General features: G+C 40.5%; 1 protein-coding gene across 1 annotated transcript in view; it reads left to right on the plus strand.

The window, feature by feature from the left end:
• Positions 1-21,495, plus strand: part of COLEC12 (collectin subfamily member 12) — a 96,045-nt gene extending 74,550 nt beyond the window's left edge. The window contains exons 3-10 of the mRNA XM_030234347.2: positions 2,335-2,457; positions 8,515-8,613; positions 11,108-12,154; positions 13,567-14,055; positions 14,178-14,314; positions 15,052-15,161; positions 16,838-16,983; positions 18,153-21,495. Coding sequence (XP_030090207.1) covers positions 2,335-2,457; positions 8,515-8,613; positions 11,108-12,154; positions 13,567-14,055; positions 14,178-14,314; positions 15,052-15,161; positions 16,838-16,983; positions 18,153-18,172 — 2,171 coding nt within the window. The 3' untranslated portion in view covers positions 18,173-21,495. The remainder of the gene's footprint in view (positions 1-2,334; positions 2,458-8,514; positions 8,614-11,107; positions 12,155-13,566; positions 14,056-14,177; positions 14,315-15,051; positions 15,162-16,837; positions 16,984-18,152) is intronic.
• Positions 21,496-22,796: the final 1,301 nt, after the last annotated feature.

Below are 22,796 nucleotides of genomic sequence, written 5' to 3' on the forward strand. Positions count from 1 at the left end.
TAATCTGACTATGAGACGCTTATCAAGTGAAACTTTTCATGGTGCAATTGCTGCCAAAGGCTTTGTTTTCACTTCTGCCTTTCTCTGCGTTTTGTACCTCTGCAGTCCATCATTTTTCCCAGATAAGGATCTAGGCCTGTTTCAATTAACATTAAAATAAGGAGGATCAAGCTTTCTGTTTGTCTGTGTATTTAGAAAGTGAATGTGATGTGAGTTTTGCCCCAGACTTGTTTTTGGATATGTGGGACTTTTAAAGACAACCAAATTGGAATGTTAAACCCTTCCATGAGAAGGAGCCTTGCATTTAGGGCACAGGGGCTCAATGAGCCCATTAGAACTGGCTAAGACCAGCAATTTGGTACTCCAGACACCACCAAGTTCCCACTGTGAGATCATTTCAGTCTCCAAATACCTATTGCAAACCTTTCGAAAACTGCACTTTCCCTTTCCTGCTTTTTCAGCAGAGCTTCCTCACCAGCAAACTCCTTGAGACCAAAGAAAGCAACTCAGCCCCTGCATCAGGATCCATAAGCAAACCTGACTACTGAATTATGGACCCTTCACCTTTTCTTTTGTGGTGCAGGAGTTACCACCCTTCCAAACCCAAGTCACCAATAAATGGGCTATGGAGCTGCCTGTCTCTGTGTCAGCTCCCTCCCTTCCCACCCCATGGGCAGAAGAGAAGCCTTTACGCTCTGGAATTTCTGTTCTTGAGTTTATGCTTACAAGCCTTTGTCTCATTTTCCCATAATGTTCTTGAAAAAAGAACCAGATGTTCCCAGCTGGTCTTATGCCTAAACCACAAAGAACCCAAATGTGTGACATCACTTTCATCACATGGCAACAGAATGTGATGTCACACCTGAAAAGTTTAGAAAAAACATGTAATGTGGAAAAGACCTGGAAAAGATGCATTTCTGCCTTACCCACAGTGAGTATATGTGCAGAGAGGACTGGAGAAAATGTCTTGTCAAATAAACTTTGTAAAAATCCTCTTCCTCAGTTGCTCCAATATGGTAATCCTTCCTTCTTCAAGTACCTTAGGTTTAAAGCGAGCCATTGGAAAATGTCATTGGATAGACAAATGCAGTTGACTTAACTCATTATGTTGGTCACCCATCCTTCTTGAACCCAGGGGAAGTGGCCCGTGCTTTTCTCTTAAAAAAAATGAAAAATAAAAACCGCTCTGCAGAAGGTAATGAGTTTGGAAAAGTAAAATCATCTGTGTGATGTGCCTCAGGGGAAATATAAGTTATTCATAAAAAGCTACAGAGCAAGTTTTGATTAGTTAAGTAATCTGGTACATAGAATTTATTAGAGCTTAAAGCTTTCCTGTGGGACTCCCCTAATAGTACACAAATAGAGTGAAATATCAAAGAAATGCATTTTCTGACAGACACAGAAAGTTATGTTAATCCTGGCCTGCTTAATGCACCTTGAAAAGATGGATAAATCCCGTCAGTTTCTTCCAGCACATCAGTTCAGTTTTCAGGTTTTTACACATTTGTGCTTCTGATTAATAATCCGTGCTCCCAACACTCTTGAGCTATTCCCAAGGAGCACAAAAGAGGAAAATTTCTTCCCTAATAGACTCAAAGATATCAAGCTGTTCTGGAAAAAAGTTTAAATATAGAATAGTAAAGTTCTGTTTTCTTTCATTAATTTGAGGACATTTATCTTAAGCTTGTCCACAAAGAGAAATTCACCAGCACTTTTTCTGTGGATGTACAGATCACTGTATCAGTAAAGCACTCCTTCTTTTCTGTGGAAATAGTGCTCTCCAAAAGCCCCCAAAAATATGCAAAAAATCTCATTGTGGAAAGACAGTGTTTGCATGGTAACTGTCTGTGGTGATTGTTACAAAGCAGAGCTACTCCTACCAGTTTTTCACAGTGCTCTTTTATTTCTGTGATTTTTTTCTGCCAGAACATTTGTTGTGTCCTGTTGCCCCCACAGGGATACCAAATGCTAAGAAAGAGCTGCTGTGGTGTGATACCTGACAAAGGAGATGCTAATAAATGTTTTATTTCCAAAACTCACCAGAACCTTGTTAGCACAATCAGAAAATAGCCACCTCTCAGGAAAGCCAGAGGCTGTCCAGTGAAGCAGAACCTACTTTTCTTACACATGCTAAAATCCCAAAGTGATTGTTTCACTGAGCAGATGTTTTAACCACTGTGATTTTTTATCCTGGCAGCACAGGCAAATAGGCAAACATCACCTGCTGAGATAAATCATTTGCTCTGTAGAAAACAGAGGAAAGGAGATGGGGAGGCAAACCTAGCAATGTGTTGTTTGCCATTGTTTTAAATTTCCTTAAATTTTCTGTTGCAGGTATTCAGGAAGGGAGCCAATGTACCAAGTGCAAAAATAACTGGGCACTGAAGTTCTCCATCATCTTATTATACATTTTATGTGCCCTGTTAACAATCACAGTAGCCATTCTGGGATACAAAGGTATGTATGCATGGGGACCAACTTTCAGACAAGTGTCCAAAAAAATTGTCACTTATTTGCTAACCAGGCAGTTTGTCACATTTTAGCCTAAATGTCAGTACTTGGGCAATGTTGGCTTTTTGTATGTGCATAACAACAAACTGCAACCTTAGAATTTCACTTTCAAATAGCTATGAAATTTTGAAACCAGACTAGACATTTGAAAGGAAAGTTGAAACAAAATGATCATTTCTTAACCAAGGAGGAGTACTGGAAGACACAAAGCTGTGTAACATGTGCAACAGCCAGGACTATCTTACTAACATAGTATTTATCACAGGAACAAAATTTAGTATCAATATCACTTTGAAATACCTGGAAGAAGAAAAATTAAACCAGGAGGTACCAGTGTATTGACTATCCACAATAATTGTGATGTACAAAAACACTTAGATGCTTTTAATAATAATTTCAAAGATTCTGGTAGTTGAGCAACATAGTAATGGAGAGAATTTCATTTGTGCAAGTCATTGGTTGGGCACATTGGGAAACATGGCTTAAAATTCCCATAAATACTTATCACAAATTAACTGTAGCCACTTAGGCATTTATAAAAATGTTTTGATGTAAATACCTGCTTATTGTGCAGTTGCAGCTATAATAAGTTAAATAAATAAGATGTGAATTTCTGGCATAAAAAGGAAAGTGAACAACATCACTGTGAGCATTATAACAGGACATCACAGTTTGTTGCAGAGTAAACCAAGCTAGTTCTAAACTACCTGGCTGAGTATGGCTCTGAGTAGCTTCAAAACCCCTCCAAGGAGCTGAGTAAATATTCATGTGATTAGCATGCAGTGTGTCCTGTGCTGCCAACAGCTGCACTCATAGCAGAGCTGACATCACCTCTGGTCCTTTGCCAGGGAAAGAAAAGGAAATTGTAGAAATAGAAAGGATAAATAATTATTTAAGAGGATTTGGCACAGTTTTGAGTGAAAGAAAATTAAAACTGTTTTGTTTAGATGAAAGATTTATCCAGGGAAAAGACAGAATGTGAGGAACAGATAGAGAGACCTAGGTAATCTTGTTTCATGATAAAGCAGACAGAAGGTGGCAAATCAACGTCAAATGTAAAAAAATACAGTACACTTATGTGGATATATCTCTTGAAGTAACTGGTCTCTGGAAGTCAGATTTTGAGGGACAAAAAGCCTTCCAGGATTCAAAAACTTATTCTTTATCTATAAAGATAAGATGATTTGGTCAAATGGATATGGGGGGGGCCTTTTGCAGATATAAATCTGCAATGATCTGCTTTCATCAGGTGAGAATGGGATCTTTCCAGACTTAACCCAGCCACTAAATGACTGGGATTTAGCAGAATTTCCCTCAAGAGTTTTATATAGGACTGTCATTTCTGGGGCTTCCCAGTAGACTGAGCCCTCACTCAGCATCAGATACAGCCTATCAAGTTGGAGACACTATTGCTCTTTATCTTGCTTTGGCAAATGATTTACATCAATAAGGAAATTGTCCAGAAGACTTTGGGAGAATGATTTTTTCTTCCTCATTTCAATCTACTTTTCAAGCTTCTTTCTCTATGGGGCTGCTAGCACCATCTTTTCCCCAGGCTTTGCTCTCTACTTGAGGCTCCAACTTTGCTTCACTCATTTCTAAACTTCCTTCTTTGAATGAGCAGTCACTCATCAGGGATGAGTCTTTCTGTCATACCAGTACCAAGTCACAACTATCCAGGACAAGGACAAAAGAATTCCCTCTTCCAAAAATAAATGTAAAAGGGATTGTAGGAAGGTGTATAATGCATATCTTGCTCGCAGAGCCTTAGACATTTTGGTGACCACTGCTCCACTGCTCACCAACTTGGTGATTGCAACATTTGAATGCCAAGGAAAAGAGGCAAAGAGACAAAAGTCTTGTTGAATCCAGGTTTTCCTTCTATAACACCAAGCAGCAAATGGTCATGTGTCAGACACTGCTTTGTACCTGCAGTTTCAGAGCTTTTCTTCAGCATGCTAATTTGCAAGGAAAACATAAGTTAGATAAAACCCCAGCTGACAGTACATATTCATATTAATTACTGAAATAGTTTTGATTGTTGAGAAGGAATTAGGCTTAAAGGAAGAACAAACCTCAGAATAAAAGTATATTGTTCTTGAATTCTCCTCTCTGTATCAGAATTTGGCTTCTCTTTTTTACTGCAATATTACACTGGAAGAAGGAATTCTGCTGCCATCAGGGATTCTTTCAGTCTCTTAGCTAAGTTTCCATTAAATTTGCCTCCCACACTTATGTTTATAAAGCCCAAAACTACTTTTAAAACTTTCATTTCCTATGTCGCATTTAAATATCCTTTGTGATTTAAAACATTAAAACTACTAATCAGTGGATTAAATATGGCAAGCAAAAAAGTAACTCAATGGGAGGCAAAGTCAACACAGAACTAACCTCCAAACTAGTGGTAAAAATTATATAGTATGTTGGAGAACCCTGAAACCAAAACAAGAATGAATAACAAGGCAGCAAAACATGAAGGAATAACAAGGCAAGTTTAGTATTCTTCTGCTTTGAGAAGACAAATTGTTGTTTAAAACACTAATAAAGCAATCTGCAATTTTTGCACATACTTTATTAAATTAAATTAAAAATACAAAGCTATAATTTTTCTGGCACCAGCCAGTGTCAGATTAGTCCATTGAAGATGAATGATCTTCCTGTGGCTCATTCCAGTAAGGGAGTGCTTGCAGCTTGAATTTCTGGTAGTTCTTATTCTCTAGTCAGTCCTTGTTTTAAAGTTTCTTGAGTAATGCCCACCATGACTTTCATCTGCTTCTTTTATCTGTCTCCCAGACATAGTTTGCCTGCCATTACCTGGGGCAAACACATCCTGGTGAGATGGCACATTTTGTCATAGTGGCTTAGATGCAGGCAGTCCTCACTTTCTGGTCAGCAACTACTTGAAATTTTGGATTCCTTTAGAGGATCTTTACCACATTTTCCACTGTGATCTTGTCAGGAATTGAGATGACAATGCAGAGAGACCAAGCTTTGAATTAAGGTGAAGTTAACCAAAAGCAAGTTAAGACATACACAACTTTGCCTTTTTAAGAGCAGGCAGATTGTTGGGAGCAGCAGAGTAGCCTTTTGTGTGGGATATTACAGCTGATCTGCCTGTTTGCCTTTTTCTGGAGAAGGTGGAAAGCGGCTGTTCCAGTCTGGGACACTCACTAGAGGCTGACATCCCCCTCTGAGAGTGTTCCACATGGTCACAAATCACTGAAGGCTCCATCCAGAGATGGTGATGGGAGCTACTACCAGGGAAGGAAAGACATTCCCAGTAATAGGACATCAGTCCATTTGACCTCTTTTGACATCAAGAGCAACAAAACCTAACACTGGCCTCTCGCTACTCAGTCTCTCCCAAATTCTTCTTTTCCACTTGCAGGGCAATAGCAAGAAAAGCAAATAAGCTACATCGTTCTTTGGGAAGGAGTTTGGGCAGGGGATCAAGTTCCCCAAACCCATGATTTATTTGACCATGGAGGCTAAGATCCCACCCCAGCATAAAGCAAATACATGCATTGGTTTATCTATGGGATGGCAGCTTAGCCCTTGAGCTAACCCTGCAGTCACTTTTGCAGAGACCTCTTCTGTTTCTGCTGCTGGAGTTCAGTGGTTTGGGGTTTTTTTCACTTTGAACAATGAAAATACCATATGCTGTGTGTAATTACTTCTGTTCAGTCTCATTTAACTGCCAGAAAACTACTTATTGATAGGATTATTATTGTTGTGTTTACATTTGCTTTGAACTCTTCACAGTTATATTTTAACTCAAGCTTCCAGTGCTAGATTTCGTTCAACCATAAAATCATATTTGTTATATGATAGTTTCATTTTATAAACTTCAGATCTGAAGTATAAGCTGGCATTCATTTGGACAGCAAAAGGAAGAAATTGCATTTTTCTTTTAATGACTGATAATATATATTCATTTGCCAACTCCAAGTGTGTTGTATAACTGGGGAAACAGTTGATTACACTAAAACTGAATTAACAAGAACCATAGGTGATGTGACATAGCTACTCAAGGCCCAGGTTCAGCAGAAACACTTGAATTAGGCCTGCTTTTTAAATACAGATGATTTCATAAGGTCCTTCTAATTGCCCAGAGTGAGCCATGCCCTGGCATTGACTCTCTGTAGACGAAGGAGAACACCACAGACTAAACAAGGAGCTGCCTAGAGCCAGAAGGAAAAGCCAAGTCCTCACTCTCTCTGCATGTGATGCATAGGCATATACATGCATCTGGAGTGTCAGAAGTAGCTGAAGGACCTTTGTTGATCTGGGCTCCAGCCTGGAAGACAGCAGGGCAGGACAAACAGAGAATCAACTCTGGTTTCATTTAGGAAAAATGGCATATAGCATTTTGACAACTTTAATGGGCAGAAGAATCAGGGAAAAATTAGTGCTATGATGGGGAGAAAAATGCTTTCTAAAGCTGAAGATATTGAGCAACTGTCCCTCTGAAAAAGCAAAGCCTTTATTGTAGTCTGGGTCTGGTGTTTAGCAAGCAATCTGTCATCATCTCAAATACAGAAAGCCACACTCTGACTAACTGCACACACAGTAGAGTCTCTCTTGTACTGACTTGTTAGCAGCCTAGAAGGGAGCACACAGGTAATTTACCACAAGGTGTATGGTCTCTCTGAAGACCTTGAGAATTTTCTCTGTTGTAACTCCTCAGTGATGTTCCATCAGAAAGTTGGTTTGATTTTCTCATATCTGTTTTGGGGAAGCAGTAAAAGCCTCCAGTGTAACTGCAGTGCCCAGAATCAGAAAAACAAATGCAAACGTTAATAAAGAAGGAGCACGTGATGGACTACACTTTAAAGGTCTGGGATTTGTGTGGTTGCTCATGAGCAGCAAAAGATCACTAAATTTCACTTCTTGTGAAAACTCAAACCTTTACATAGCAATAATTTTTATGAGACTCTTTCCTAGCTGCAGATCATTTCACAGACCAAAAGAGTTAGAGGTACCCTTACCCCACACAGCTTTACAGAACCTCAAAAGATGTGAAACACTTTATTTCTCCTGTTTAAAAAAGGGAGCTGGCACAGTAACTCATGTAGCCTCTCCCAGGGTTGTTACAGACCCATTCTGCTCCCAGTGTAGCAAAAGGACTAAATAATCTCATGGTGAGAAGCAATTTCTACTCCTAGTTGTGGCTTGAATGCAAAAGGCTGTTAGAAAAAGTCTAGTGTGAAAGCTGTAGGCTACCTCTAACTTGCAAGCATTTCACATTTTTGCCACTGGAAGCCACCCCGGGCTATTTATTTGTTGCTCTGCTTTTTCCATTCCCGTATTAATTTCATCAAATAATTGAATGTCTCTGTGACAAGAAAAGTACTGAGGCATTACAAAATAAAGGGCACATCAGTCATAAATCTGTACTTCCTGAATGGCCATCCTTTCAATCTTAATGAGGCAGAATAATTTCAAGACTGCTTTGAGTGATCTGTACCATTATCAATATGTTTAAACCCCCCAAAACATTTAGTAATTACTATCTCAGTCCTAAGTTTACTATCCACGTGGCAACTTTTAATGATGAAAAAAGCACAAGGAAAAAAAAATTCTTTTTCAGGAGAAATGGCTCATAGCAAAATTAAAGAAAGTCTTCATTCACACATCTGAGCCTTTAGCAATCAGTTTTCCTTTGCCACACAGCAGTGCTGGAATCATGGAAATACTGTTAAAAGAAAATGACTTTGTTTGTGAGGAAAACCCACAAAGAGGGATTTCCTCATTCAGGAGAGAGATTTCTCATGGGCAAAAAAATCATTAGGGACTACTGGCAGACTGAAGAAGCAGAAGAATTCTGGGTCCATCAGCAAATAGGAGCTCATCCTTCCAACATCACAGAGCAACAGCAGTGTGTAATGGCAAGCAACTGTTTGGTGATAATGGTGTGGGGTTTTGTTTGCTTTATTGTTTAGCAGTGTTTTTCCATAATTTCCCTTTTCTTCTTTTCATAACACACTGTTCTCTCTCCCCTAGTTGTAGAAAAAATGGACAATGTGACAGGTGGCCTGGAAACATCCCACAGAAGATACACAGAAAAGCTCACAGAAGTGGAGAGTGATCTGAAGAAATTAGGTAATCTACCCTCAAGCAAGGTCTCTTTGTATTGTGGACCTGGGGTGTTCTCCTGGCAGATTGAGAGAGGAAATTTGTCTGAAAAATTCTCTGCCTACAACAAGATACAGCACTTCCATTCCAGTTCCTCAAGTACTTGGGAAAGTACTTAAAAATAGTTCAGATCAGCTCTACTTAGAAGAGCATTTTAAGAATACTTCAAAATGTACAGTTCCCACTGAAATCACTCTGAAAGCATTTATACTTAAATAAACAGACACTTAAATGTTGTCCTCAGGAGAGAAACTTCTCTGAGGTAGAGATCTAAAACATAACAGAAGTTGTTCTACAGCACAAAAGATTCTACATAAAATGAGCACCTGTCACCCAGTCATCTTGATGCTGTTTTAGCAATTAAGATTCAAAACTGAAGACCACTTTGCAAGGTACACAAATAATCAGCTATTCAAAATTCCTATGTCTGAGGCAAGTGTATTACTTCCATGAATTGTGTCTTGATCATCTCAGGAAATACAGGATGTAAGATTGTTATGTATTTAGGTCTCCCAAGCACTATCAAAGTTCTCAATTTTCAGGAAGATGCAAAAAAAAATCATGGATAAAGATTCTACTCTCTAAGTGTACATTTTTACTTTTCTTCCTGTACATATAGTTTTTATTGTAGAAGTATTAATCTACATGTACATGCATGTGATTCTTGAAATAAATTTTGTCCAGTTTTGTAAACCATATATTGAGACATGTATTTCTAGGAAAACTTCCTTGCTTGCAGCTTGATTGTAAATTTTTACAACTTTTTTCCCTTAAAAAGGAGCTGGCTTCTAAAGTATTTGCACACTACATTTAGTTCAAAGATGTGGGGTAATTTGGTGATATGTTTTTTTTTACTGACACATCTACAGAAGTAAATGTGGATGTGAAACCTGTAAAGGTTTCTCATGCAACCTTTTGGATTATTGTATTGTGCTGATTAAATTTTCATTACTTGGAGCATCTTTGCTTCTTTCATGGCCACTCATTTTTACACACTGCTGGATGGATGCTCAGTGAGATGCTCAGGATCATCCATTCCCATTTAAGTGGCCTTGCCATGGAAGAAGTTAGGAAAGTTCTAGAGCAGTTTGAGTAGGAGACATAAAAGTAAGAGAAGTGCTGTAGGGCCAGAAGGATAAAAGCATGTGGTGAATGCAAGGCAGGCCTTCAGGAATTAGCTGTATGTAGACCTGGCAGTTGTTGGAGCTGTGTGAGGAAGACAGTATAATTTGAGCTGCAGCCAAGAGGTAAACACAGAGTCTGAGCTGAGAAGATCTGGGAGTCAGAGAAGTGGCAGGGAGAGGAACTGTGTTCAGGAAGATGTCCATCTGCAAAAGACTCCATAAACACTTCAGGCTGAAGTCTCACAAGCCATCATTTGACATTTGCCATCATGACTCATTCAATCACACCAGACAAAAGCACCATACACAGCTGTGTTCACTGTAATTTATGAAAACCATACTGCTCTCTCTTGGCATCATCTGAAATTATGGACTTGAGACTGTCTAATTCATAAATATAGCTACATGTAGATGAGGATAAAAATATATGGACTGTGAGCAGGATAATGAAGTGATTGAGGTCAAGCAAGGGAGTCTTCCCTGAGAGCAAGTGTTGACTCCTTATTTCCTTGGTTTCTATGTCCTGGATGATAGGCTGTGCAGTCTCAAATGCTTTATCATACTTGGACGAGCTTCCAGAAGTATTCCATAGGGCAATGTAAGCACAGAGACGTTCCTCATAGATTAAAGGTTTTGCCTTCCTCGAATTCAGAACATGAGGAAATAATAATGGCAAAATAAATGTCATTAAAAGCAATAGTAATGTATTAGAGAGAAAACCAGAAATATATCTTATCCTGACATATCTGAAGTAGCCTGCTGGCAAAGCTTTTGTCTCTAACCCAGATTGCTTTAAAATAAGTATGAGAACTTACGTAAAGCTAAACCCAAGATTTTAAAAATTGGAACTATATGTACTAAATCACAGTGAAGGTATTCCACTTGCAATGAAAAGAAATAAGAAAAGATGAACAGATAAAATAAACTTCTGAGCTTTCAACAAAATCCAGTTGGAACTTCAAAACCTACACTTGCTGGTACCTGTTTAATGTTTTGAATTCTGTTTCCCATTCAGTTTTCATTCAGAACACAGCATTCTTGACTTCATTTACTCAGGAGTTTCTAACCATAGTTTTTCTCATTTGTGATGACAGAATCACTGTTTGGTTCTCCTCAGCAAGACACAAGGTCTCCATCAATTCCTCTTTGCTTTTTTTCTCTGTCTAGAGGCAGAACTTTGCTTAGTGATTTTTCTTTTCTGGAAAAGATAGCATAAAAGTTTACTGAACAGTTTGACAACATGACTGTTCTTAAAATACACTTTGCTGTTTTATACTGTGTTTTAAAAAAAATCTAAAGCCTTTCTTTTTTTTCTTTTTTTTTTTCCCTCTACAAAGATGACCAAGCTGGACAAAAAGCCTTGAATACTAACACTGAGCTGTCCAGCTTCAGATCTGACATTCTGGCTCTTCGTCAGCAACTTCATGACATTGCAGAGAAAACTAGCAAAAACAAAGACACCCTGGAGAAGCTGCAAGAGTCTGGAAATTTATTAGATGATAGGCAGAACCAAATGAAAAGTGCCTTAGATAGTAACTCTTTCACAATCATCAGTGTCAATAAGACTCTTCAGGCATATACTGGCTATATCAACAATCTCCAGCAAGACACAAGTAATATACAAGCAAACCTGCAAAGTCAAGAGCATTCTCATAACGTGGTCATCATGAGCCTTAACAACTTAAACCTGACTCAAATACAGCAAAGAAATCTTATCAATGTCTTACAGAAGTCAATGGAAGATACAAGCTCGGCTATTCTAAGAATCAAGAATGACTTTCAAAATCTGCAGCAGGTTGTCCTTCAGGCCCGGAAGGACACTGACTGGCTTAAGGAGAAAGTACACAATTTACAGGCTTTGGCTGCCAACAACTCAGCAATGACAAAAGCCAACAATGATACACTCGAAGACATGAACAGTCAGCTCAGCTCCTTCAGTGGGCAGATGGAGAACATCACCACAATTGCCCAAGCCAATGAACAAAGTCTAAAGGATCTCCAGGAACAGCATAAAGGAGATGAAAACAGAACTGCTGCCAAATTCACCAGTCTAGAAGAAAGGTTCCAGGTCTTTGAAACTGATATAGTCAATATCATCAGCAACATCAGCTACACTGCCCATCACCTACGGACACTGACGAGCAGTCTCAATGAGGTCAGGACAACTTGTACGGACACCTTAAGTAAACACTCAGATGAGCTGATTTTTATGAACAGCACACTAGCCAATATTCGCATAGACTCTGCATCTCTCAAGGTGCAACAGGATTTGATGAGGTCAAGGTTAGATGTTGAAGTTGCCAATTTGTCAGTAATCATGGAAGAAATGAAGCTGGTGGATTCCAAACATGGCCAGCTCATCAAGAACTTCACTATCCTACAAGGTATGCGGCTTCCCTAATGATGTGTGTGTGCTGAATTCCTGCTTGCATTACTTCTTTAGTTCTGTAGAAGTTAGTGCATGCTGGTACAGAGTCCTGGGGTTTTCCATTTCTAATCCTAAACTTTGGAAATTAACATGAAGCTTGAGTTTTCCATACTAACTTTTCTATGCCTTTTTCACATAGCTAAAATGAGGATGTGATGAAAGAAGGTTCTGACTTAGCAGAATTTTATTCTGTCTGACTGACTGACTGGATCTGCTTTTGATTTAGTTTCTAAAATAAGCGAGTGAAGGTGTGGAACCTCAAGAAACCAATCCCCAGTAAGGAGGAAATGGCTAAAAAATATATGTTGGACTATTCCCAGAAAGGTCCACCCTTGCTGAAAAACAAGTTGCTATTTCATTTTAAGCCAGTTGTTAGTCTGCCAGAAAACATCCTACTTTGCTTAGTGTTTAATCCTGGGATACTTTATTTTCTCCAGAAATAAATAGCATCAGGTTTAGGAGGTCTCTCCCAGCCAAATATTATCCCAAATGAAAAGAGCACTCATATTTCCAATCCGATGTGAATCAGCCTAAACCTCTAATCACAAATATAAATCTATTGCTCCAAATAAACTAAGGCTGCATCAGAGCCAAGATTACATGTCAGTAACCTTAACCATTCTCATTTCAACCAGGGCTAAATGATTTCAGCTTGGAAATCTATCTCTGGAGGAATTTGAATTATGTAGATTAGTCCTGGGGGTGGGAAGGTATTGACAAGGGATTTGCTCATCCATGAACAGAATCCCAAATTGTTTTGTTGTTTATTGCTGTCACAGTATTGCCATTTCCTGTCATGGGTTATAGTTCCCTGTCTTGTTAGAGCTGGCCAATTTGCAACTTCTGGTCTTTCCCACAGTTGGCCTTTTGCTCACTATCCATCATTTTGTCTCTTTTTGATACCCTGTTATGGACAGACCAACAAACAGGATCAGGAGAAAGAGTCCTGGGACTAAGAGCAGAGAGATGAGACTAGAAGGAGAAGGGAGCGTGGCAGAGTGAGGGAACAGGACCACCAGCACACAGCACTAGTGTGTAGCAAACTAGCAGCACAGAGTTTTGCAGGGACTGGCACCTTGGCTGGTCACCTGGGGCACGGTGTCACTGTGCAGTTCACATGGCTGGGTGTATCAGAGTATTTTCTGTATCCTGTATTTTCTGGAGGTCAAGGAAAGGGCAACAGTATACAGGACCTGGAAAGCAGCTGCACTATTACAAGCACTGATGAAAGCAGCTGTTAGCCCGGTTTCTGTGTTATTAAATATCCAGTGGTGCTGGTCTAAGATGTATTAAACAAGCCCACCCCACGTGGGCTTTTTGTTTTGTTTTCTGTGCATATCCCCACTTTGTATGCTTACACTGTTTCAGGCCCTCCTGGTCCAAGGGGACCTAAAGGTGACAGAGGCCCTCAAGGTCCTCTTGGCCCCGCTGGCCTAAAAGGACAAAAAGGAGAGAAAGGAGAGCCTGGGCCACCAGGACCTGCAGGTGAGAAGGGCCCACCTGGGCCAGCCGGGCCACCAGGAGAAAAAGGAGGGAAAGGTTCAAGAGGATCACCTGGCTCCAAAGGTCAGAGAGGTTCTCCTGGCAAGACCGGTCTGCCTGGACCAAATGGAGACCCAGGGCCACCAGGGCCACCAGGCAAGGATGGTCCGCCAGGGCCCCAAGGCCCACCTGGATTTCAAGGCCTGCAAGGAACTGTGGGAAGCCCAGGGTTACCGGGACCACGAGGAATAACTGGACTGCCTGGGGTCCCTGGGCTGCCTGGTCCGAAGGGCCCGCCTGGCCCACCAGGGCCACCAGGCCCAGGGATGCCAATGGCACTACAGAGCCAGCCTACGCCCGTGCCCGAGGCTAATGGTAAGCCATCAACACTCTGCATGCTGTGGAGGGGAATGGGTTCCTCCATTTATTTCTGGCCCTATTACTGCTCCCTTGAGTTACCAGTAACAGGCTTAACACAAAAAAAATTCACATCACAGGTTGTTCTCCCCGTTGGAAGAACTATACGGAAAAGTGCTACTACTTCTCCGTTGAGAGAGAAATTTTTGAAGATGCAAAGTTATTCTGTGAAGATAAAGCGTCGCGCTTGGTTATCATCAACGACAAAGAGGAGCAGGTAATTACCTTCTCTTGCTGGTTTTCAAGGAAAAAGTTTGGAGCTGTTTAACTCGTAGAAAGCACAAGATAATGGGAAGCTGAGAGCACCATGAATTCATATAGTGGAAGTAAACACATTGATTGACTCAGAATTTTGTCCACCCTGTGCCTGATCAGCAGCTTCTCCCTGTGCAGAAGGGTAGAGTGAGCAGAACTGATGCTGACCCTGAAGGTGGTGGGGACAGAGCAGTCAGAAAAGCTGCTGAGAACTGCAGGAGTTTTGAACCTTTAAAGATGGAATCCATTACGCCTTGAGTACTATCAAAGTATTTTTCGCAGCAGTGACTATAATTTAACTTTAAATTATCTGATTTAATACATGCAGCCTAGGACTAGTATGACCCACAAGTATCTTTAATCTAACAATATTTTGAGTACTATTCAACATGGCAGTGGAGATGTCAAGATACAATTCCTTACTCTTAGGTTTTTTTTAAATTTGTGTCTGTAAGATATTAGCTGTGGCTTTATGTCAACCCAATTTGCATGCCTAGTTCTCTCTACCTCATTGCAAACAATGAAAGGGATTCTAGTCTGGGCAAGGGGTCCCAAGGCCAACTCCTGAAACATATCTTCAGCTTAGAAAAATTTCTCTGGCCCACCGTATTCTAATAACAAGAGTCTTATGAAACCAGTTTAGTTAATTGGCCCCAAAACCAGTTGTCCTTGTTATGGACTAAGCTCTTTCTTTCACAGCAATGGATAAAAAGGCAGATTATTGGGAAAGGCAGCTTCTGGATTGGACTAACAGATACAGAGAAGGAAAATGAATGGAGATGGTTGGATGGATCCTTACCAGTTTACACGTACGTAAATAAAAAGCAATGCGGTCGCTCTCGCTGACACTTCTAAAAGCAGCATCTAGAAATCATCTAATGAATCCAGATGGTTGTAGATGCCAATAATTTAAATTGTTACTGAGGGTGCTGGGGTTCTTTCTCTCTGCCTTCTCCATGCACAAGGATTCCTTTCCTTGCCAGAAAGAAAACCGAATGTTGAATGAAAGAATCACATAACTATGTAGCGCAGTGTTTCTTGCCAAAACTTTTGCTTCTGACTTTTATTACAAAGTTGAGATGGAAAGCACAGTTTCGCTGTTTGAATTTTCCTTATTTGCATTACAACTGGCTATAAATAGAGTACGCGTTCTAATAAAAAATGACCAGTCTTTAGATAAAGCCCAAATCCAACTGGAAACCGTTCAACATAAGGAAAATGCATGAAATGAGGGTGTCTATGCTTTGGCCAGCTGAGAACTGAATTGGCAGCATTCCAGGAATCCTAGGGCTACACCTAATTTGTCCTAAATGGAACAGATTGCAGCCACCCAAATTTTTAATACTGAGGAGTAGACTAAAGAGTTTATAGATCTTAACATGCTGTGCTTCAGAAAAACAGGCTACACAGTCAGTCAGATGTTACGAAATGATTAGCTGTGATCTCATTGGTGTTCATTTAGATGAAAAACATGGAAAAAGTCAGATTCATTTCAAATGAGCTGTAATATTTTCCCCTTTTTCTCCTTTCCCGTTTTCATCTTTCTTCCTTTTCATGGCAGCACTGTGACTGATCCTACTTAGGGTGCTGCTTTTAGTAGATTTCCACTGCACCATGGTTTTAGGTGCTCTGTCATAACCTCAGAGCTCTTGGTTACAGATTTTTGGAGTATTTCATTACTTCTGGAAAGCTGTGTGTCCTTCCAGGTGCCTGGTTGGACGCTCTATGTCAGGCAGGCACGTTTTTTAGCTGAGCATGGACTGTGTCAGCCAGCAATCACAAGCTCCCTTCAACAACCTGCTTCTTCAGGAAAAGTGAGCTTTTAAATCCTGAGTTTGGAAGCTTTTCTCACTCGTTAAACAAAAACAGGATGAAGAAACACTTGCTGCAAGATTTTTTACTTGCTACGTTCAATTTCGCCATCAAAGCTAACGATCTCAGAAGATGTGTGTAAATATACTGTGTGCATTTCTTAAAAGTCAATAGAATTCCCTCCCCATCTGAGCACATGTCCCTAAAACACACGGATCTTTGCTGTTCCTCCCAAGATGCCCACCTTTGGTGCAGTCAGAGAGCTTTGCAGTGAGCAAGGGCAGGCTGTTGCCATCTTGGCATTACCTCTGAGCCCGTGGGCTCTTCTGAGTCCCATCTGCCAGTGGGAATGCGGTGTGCAGGTTTCACAGGCTTGGAGCAACGCACTTGGAGCACGGAGCCCCCCCGCTGCGTGTGCATGTACGCTCAGAAACTAAAATAAAGTTCATTGGTCTAAATTTAGGTCTCTAAGTTTTGGCAGCCTGAGGCCGAATAGATTCCCTTCTCTGTAATACATCTGTTTTCCATTTTCAGCAAGAGTCATGTATTGTTTGTTTCAATGTGTGTTTCCCGTTCAGAACAGATCTCATGATGTTTTCGTTAATTTCTCATGGTGAAAACCTGCCATGTGTGCTGTGTTGTGCAATCATATCTCTTGCTTTTTTGTGGAAAGAAACTGGAAACCTGGGCAGCCTGATAACTGGGATCACGATCATGGGCCAGGGGAAGATTGTGCTGGGTTGATCTATGCTGGGCTCTGGAATGACTTCTACTGTGAAGATGTTAACAATTTCATTTGTGAAAAAGACATGGACAAAGGTAAGCAAGGCCCTTGGTTTGATTATTCCATTTTGCCAATAGTCAATGTCCTGCAGGTACAAGAGGGATCTTGGCTAAATGCTACAGCAGTGCCTTGTTGAGGAAGAGGGGGAATCACATGTGGGGCACTTCTACTCAGATCCAGATGCAAGTGCTGGATTTATTGCACTTGGAAAAAGCAGCCTCGAAGCTGGCTATAGCCATGGAATGCCCAGAATCTTGACCATTTCCTGTAGGCTTTACACACGCCTAAAATTTTGGGCATGATTTGGCACATGCTCCAGATCCTACCCACACTGGAAGCTGCCTTTATAGGCTCAGTGGCCACACAACAGGGAAAGCTGGCCTTAGGATGGCTCAGGAGCCAGTCTTCAAAAACCAGAAAGTCTTTCTTTTGAAAGTTTGTGCAATAGGAGGCACTTGCTGAGGAGATCTTAAAAATCCCATCACTGCCAGGAGATGTCCCATGGGACTGAGAAGCTGGGTCCATAGGCTGTAAGCAGCTCATCCTGCAGCTGGAGTGAAGGACTCATAAACTGCTGGTGTGGCCAGCAGTCAGCCAGGTGTTTGCCACAGGGCATCTCTCTCTGTTGACACAGGCATTTCTGCAGGAGCAGAGGGCGGGGGGTTCCTATGGCTGCTTAGAGCCCGGCCCCATCGCCACAGAGCGTGGTCAAAGCTGGTGTTTGTGTTCATGGTGGGGCTCTGACTGAAACGTTATCTCCTCCACACAACCTGTTCAAACATTGCTTTGCCAAGGGTGCCTGGCTCCTCCAACTGGAAACTTGTTGGTTGAATTTCAGTGAAGGCAGACATAAATGTCAGCTAGAGCTAAAATTGCATCCCATCCACAGTCCCCTAAGACACAACTAAGTGCTGAACAAGCTTTGTGTATATAATTCTGTTTGGATGTCCAGAGTGAAGGACCATGTGTAAGTAACAATATGGTTTATCCTGGTTTTCCTACATACATTTGTTATTTTAAGAAAACTTAAAGGTTTACAAATATTTATCCTCCAGGACTTAGAGGATCTGAGTACAAGTCTGCTCAAATTTTTTCCATACCTTGATCTCTGTAAGTTTTCTTTTTGGAAATTTGTTTAATCTTCACAGCCTTTTTACAGGATTTCTTTTTCTCTTTGTTTTTCTTGTTTTCTCTCATACTGTAGAGCAAATTCTTGGAGTGTAATAGGCTGTAACTTTACAGATACCTTCATATTAAGGAAATTTATGTAAAGAAGAAGAAAATCCTGGGAAAGAGCAACACTGACTTCCAAAATTGAAAGAAAATATGAAAACAGAAAAAAGCAAGCACTGAAAACTGATTTAAAAGCATCAAGGAATTCAGCAATAACTCCTCTCCAGCATCCTGTAATTATTTAAGGCCTTTCGACCCTCAGCATCAGGAAATACTGTTGGACTAATTCTGTTTTAGATTTTCTTCCCAACCAGTAACCACATCCATAAGCAGCTTGTGTCTTCTGAGAAAAGACATTCTATCAATCTGAGTAAGACTGTTGGTCACTCATATAGAAAAACATATAAAGCAACTGTGTAAACAGTTGCTTAATTTGCTAAAATCCCAAATGTAGGAAAATTATACAGATACACGAATATATAGATTTTATATAAATATATATATATAGTCCAACTCTTATCAGTAATATGGAATATACTTTTAAGAGCTTTTAAAACTTTGTATTTTTGTACAAAATATTTGCTTTTTACAATTGTTCTCTTTTTTACTGACTTTTTTTACAAATATAGTGCACAGGGGCCAAAGAAAACAATAAAGGTACTAATAATTCATTAAGGTTTGCTGTCAGGCCTAGCTCAGCTATAGAGAAATATTTTTCCAGTTAGAAATATTTTTACTTTCCCAGATGATTTGTTCTGGCTAAATAACTTTTAAAGCAGATTTTAGATAGTGTTTTCCTTACTGTATGCAGTCTAGTCTGCATGTGTAACAATTAAGTTGACTAAGGACTAGATACTCATTATAGCTCTGATCACAGCCAGTGTTTCATAGGGGTACTATGGAAAGACCATTTTTATAAAAGCTTTCCCTTCCTTCCTTCCTCCCTTCCTTCCTCCCTCCCTCCCTTCCTCCCTTCCCTCCTTCCCTCCTCCCTTCCTCTCTCCCTTCTTCCCTCTCAGGAAAAAATTCCATGGAAGTTAATCTCCAATTTTTAAAAATCATTTTGAAATGTTTTAATTCTTTTTCCCTTCTTGTAAGGAATTCTACACCAGTACTTGCCACACATGCTGCAGGTCAAGCCCAGATGAGAGATTTTATGAAAAGAGAAACAAAGAAGCTGCACACACTGAAATATGTTTGTTTTTAAGGCAGATTTCAAGATTTGGTGAGAAAAACATGCCATACTCAGAAAAGTCTAATAAACTTGCACTTCTCCAAAGTGCTTTGTAAATCAATCTCTCTGTTTTCTTGGAGTGGTACTTCTCTCCCAAACAAAATAGAAAATAAAATATGCTGCAAAGCAGAAAGAGATTATACCACTACCCAGCCAGTTTCCTCCACATTCCCATGAGCCATTGTCTAGGCAGCAATATTGCGTATCAGGAATCTAAAAAATTAGCGGGTTAATTCATTAGCAGAAACCCTGGTATTTGTTTCCAGTTTTTATACCCTTCTCGTGACCACGTGCTCTACAATGAAGCAAGTTGTTTTGGCTTCTTGGGAAGGAGAGCTGTTTTTCCATTGCCTCCTGACCTGCCATTTACCTTGGCCGAATCCAGATAAGTTTGTTGAAATACTCCAGCTCTGTTGGAAAGAGACAAGATTCTGTACTTTAGATTTTGAAATATTGCTCCTAAGAACAATCAATTAAAGACTGCTGTTTTCCTACATCTCCCACTGCCTCCAGTGTTTTAAATTTCAATTATAATTTTTTTTCAAAATACAAAAAATGTTACATCTGAGAATCTGTCCTGTGGGTAAAAATTAGGTATGAGACAGGAACAACATGATAATTGGTTTATGTATTACATAAAAGGGTTTATGTATTACAGCTGCAGAAACCCTGTGTCACCTTCGTGGAGGCAGGGCTTGTCTTCAGACAGTCCGGATTTTGTGAACCTTTTCTTTTTCACAAGGTTTTGAATACAACTTGATTCTGCCATGCACTGTCATGCTGTACCGAGGAGCTGTACGTAGACACACACTGTAATGTTTACATCTATATTTACACATTGTCTGTGGAGATAATGTTAAACTGATAGTACAAAACTAGTATTTTGTGTGCCCAGAGAGCCTCACAAACCCTGGTGAGTGGAGCCTTGAAGAGCCACACTGAAGTGGAAGGACTTCTACCTTTGTTTTGAATGTTGGCTTATTTGGGTGAAATAAGCCTGTTTTGAACATCTACCACATTAAATTACATTCTTTATGCTTTTTATGGATGTCACAGACTTCTGTCACCAAAAGAAGTGAATGAGAAATGTCTAAGCCCAAGCTGTATTGCTTCCTTGCCCAGATTTCACCCTTCTCTTCCTTCAGCAACAGCAGTGATCGTACATACATGAGATCAGATTATTCAAGCATTATCTAGTGTCCCCCAGCCAGAGGAATGACAAGCTGAGGACACTGAGAAATGAGATGTGACTGGGCTCACACCCTCTGTTCACACACTTGAATCAAACACTGCAGCTGTTAGACAAAACTGGATGAAGGGGGATGCTGCAGTTGCGTGCCTGACGTGTCCAATCATCCCTAAAATAAGGCCTGAGCAGCCAGGCAGGTTGAGACAGACCATCCTTTTGACCTAGTATTCCTGCAGGAAGGAAACAGAATGGCAACAAGAACTGAAATCACTGGGAAGACCAAGAGAGTGTTAAGACAGCTCAGGAACATGTCACAGAAAGGACAGACTGGCAGGAGCGCAAGCAGGACACCAGAATGGACCAAGAAATTGTCATGAAAGTCAGACTGGCCACTCCTTAATGGGAGAACGTCCCCACCAAATCTGTCTGTATGATTTGAGTAATAATGTAGGTTTTTTGAAATGTTCTAAGTGATAGCAAATTATTTTGTCCCAGCTTGAGTTTTGCTTTCCTTCTTATACACAAGTATTGTAACTTGTCATATTGAGCACACATTCCCATCATCCTTCTTGTTTTACATAAAGTTAAATACAAGTTCATGTACCCTTGCAAGCACTGGGACTGTTGAAAAAAAAAAGGGGGGAAAGGCAGAGAAGGTACAAAGTCGTTGTGATTTACATTAAGTTCTGGATTTCTTAATGTCATTTCTGACTTGTTTCATTAATTTATTTGGAAATGCCTTCAGCTGATTAGAGCTTATAAATCTCAACTCTCATTTCCTTTGTTGTCTATAATTAATACTTGCAAATGTTCCAATAAAGGAATCACTAAGTGGAGACACAGAAATGAATGTTGTTAACTCTGTGCATGTGTGTGCAACCAAGAGGGATGTGGAGATCAGAGGTATGTGGACCCAGAATGTTCATAGATATTAAAAAACAAACTGATGAAGCTTTTTTCTATTAAAGTCTTCTTTTTCACTTACACCACCCTGGTTCTGAGCGTGGCTGGGGCTATCTTATCCTGTAATTGCAGGTTTAGTGCCTTGTTCTTGCAGCACATAGGGGATAGGAACATGGTTTTGAAGGTCTGATCTGAACAAGACCTTTAAGAAGGGCTGAAGCCTTTTGCTGCTTACTGTCCTAGCACACCAAACACCTCAGATGGGCCTCCAGGTGAGGGATGTCCTGAACTAAGTTGCATCAGTCCTCACATTAGCCATTATGATGGCTTAAATTGTCTTTTTATAATGGCTGATCTGGTCTTGCTATTCCTCTCTCTCTGATGGCTGACCTTTTTTAATTTTATGTCCCTGCTTTTAGCATGTAGTAGGAACTGGTGTCTGATCACTGGTGAGGCAAGGAGCTGGTCAGACGGCAGCCACTGGCTGTGGGAAGAAACTGATCTGCAGGGAGCTGGGGAAAGGTGGCTGAGTCGATTCACATGTGAGAAAACAAAAGCACTTTTCCCCAGTGCAGGCTCCTTGCCTAAGAGCACAGCAGCTCACACATCTGTAGCATCCAAAGGGAACAAGCAGTATCCAGCCTTGCTTTTTTTCCTCCCTCACTTATGTGGGTGTCAATGTTCCCCAGAGATGTTGGCTCTTCCATGAGCTGTCCCAGAGCAGGCTCTGTGCTGCCCTGTGCAAGTGCTGGGGCTCACCCAGGTGAGAGGCCAGCAGTGGGACAGCTGCCCATGTCTGGCACTGCCCCCAGCTGGGACACCCTGGGCTCCCCAGAGCTTGGGCAGGAGGTGGAGGAGGAAGTTCCCAGTGCTTACCCACACTCAGAAATACCTTGAGCATCTATAAATGGGATATTAAACTGCCTTACAGACAAAACCCTTGTCCCCAGAAACCAGGCCTTCTTAAAACCAGAACCTATCTGTGCATTCACCATCTCCACTTCATTTTTTCCATGTTGTTTAGTGGAAAGAAAATTCTAAAAAAAACTTGGCCAAAAAATTTTTGAAAGTTCTCATCTGTTTCCTTTCATATGGTGGAATACGTTTGTTTTCCTTCCCATCTGGCTCAGAGATGAAAAAACATTCTTTGATTTCTTTTTCAAAATAAACTCAAGTGCAGTGCTATGAAATTTGTGTGGAGATGTTTTGGGGTTTTTTAAGACCAAAACAATAAAAGCAAATTACCAGGCAAATAATGCCCTTTTTGGAGAAGATCTTGCATGCCATGACGATTTTCTTACCCAGAGAACTTCCCAGAGGCATGCAAGTATTGCCAGTCCCATTTTGTG

Source organism: Serinus canaria, chromosome 2 (genome assembly GCF_022539315.1).
Source record: "Serinus canaria isolate serCan28SL12 chromosome 2, serCan2020, whole genome shotgun sequence".
NCBI classification, from domain to species: domain Eukaryota; kingdom Metazoa; phylum Chordata; class Aves; order Passeriformes; family Fringillidae; genus Serinus; species Serinus canaria.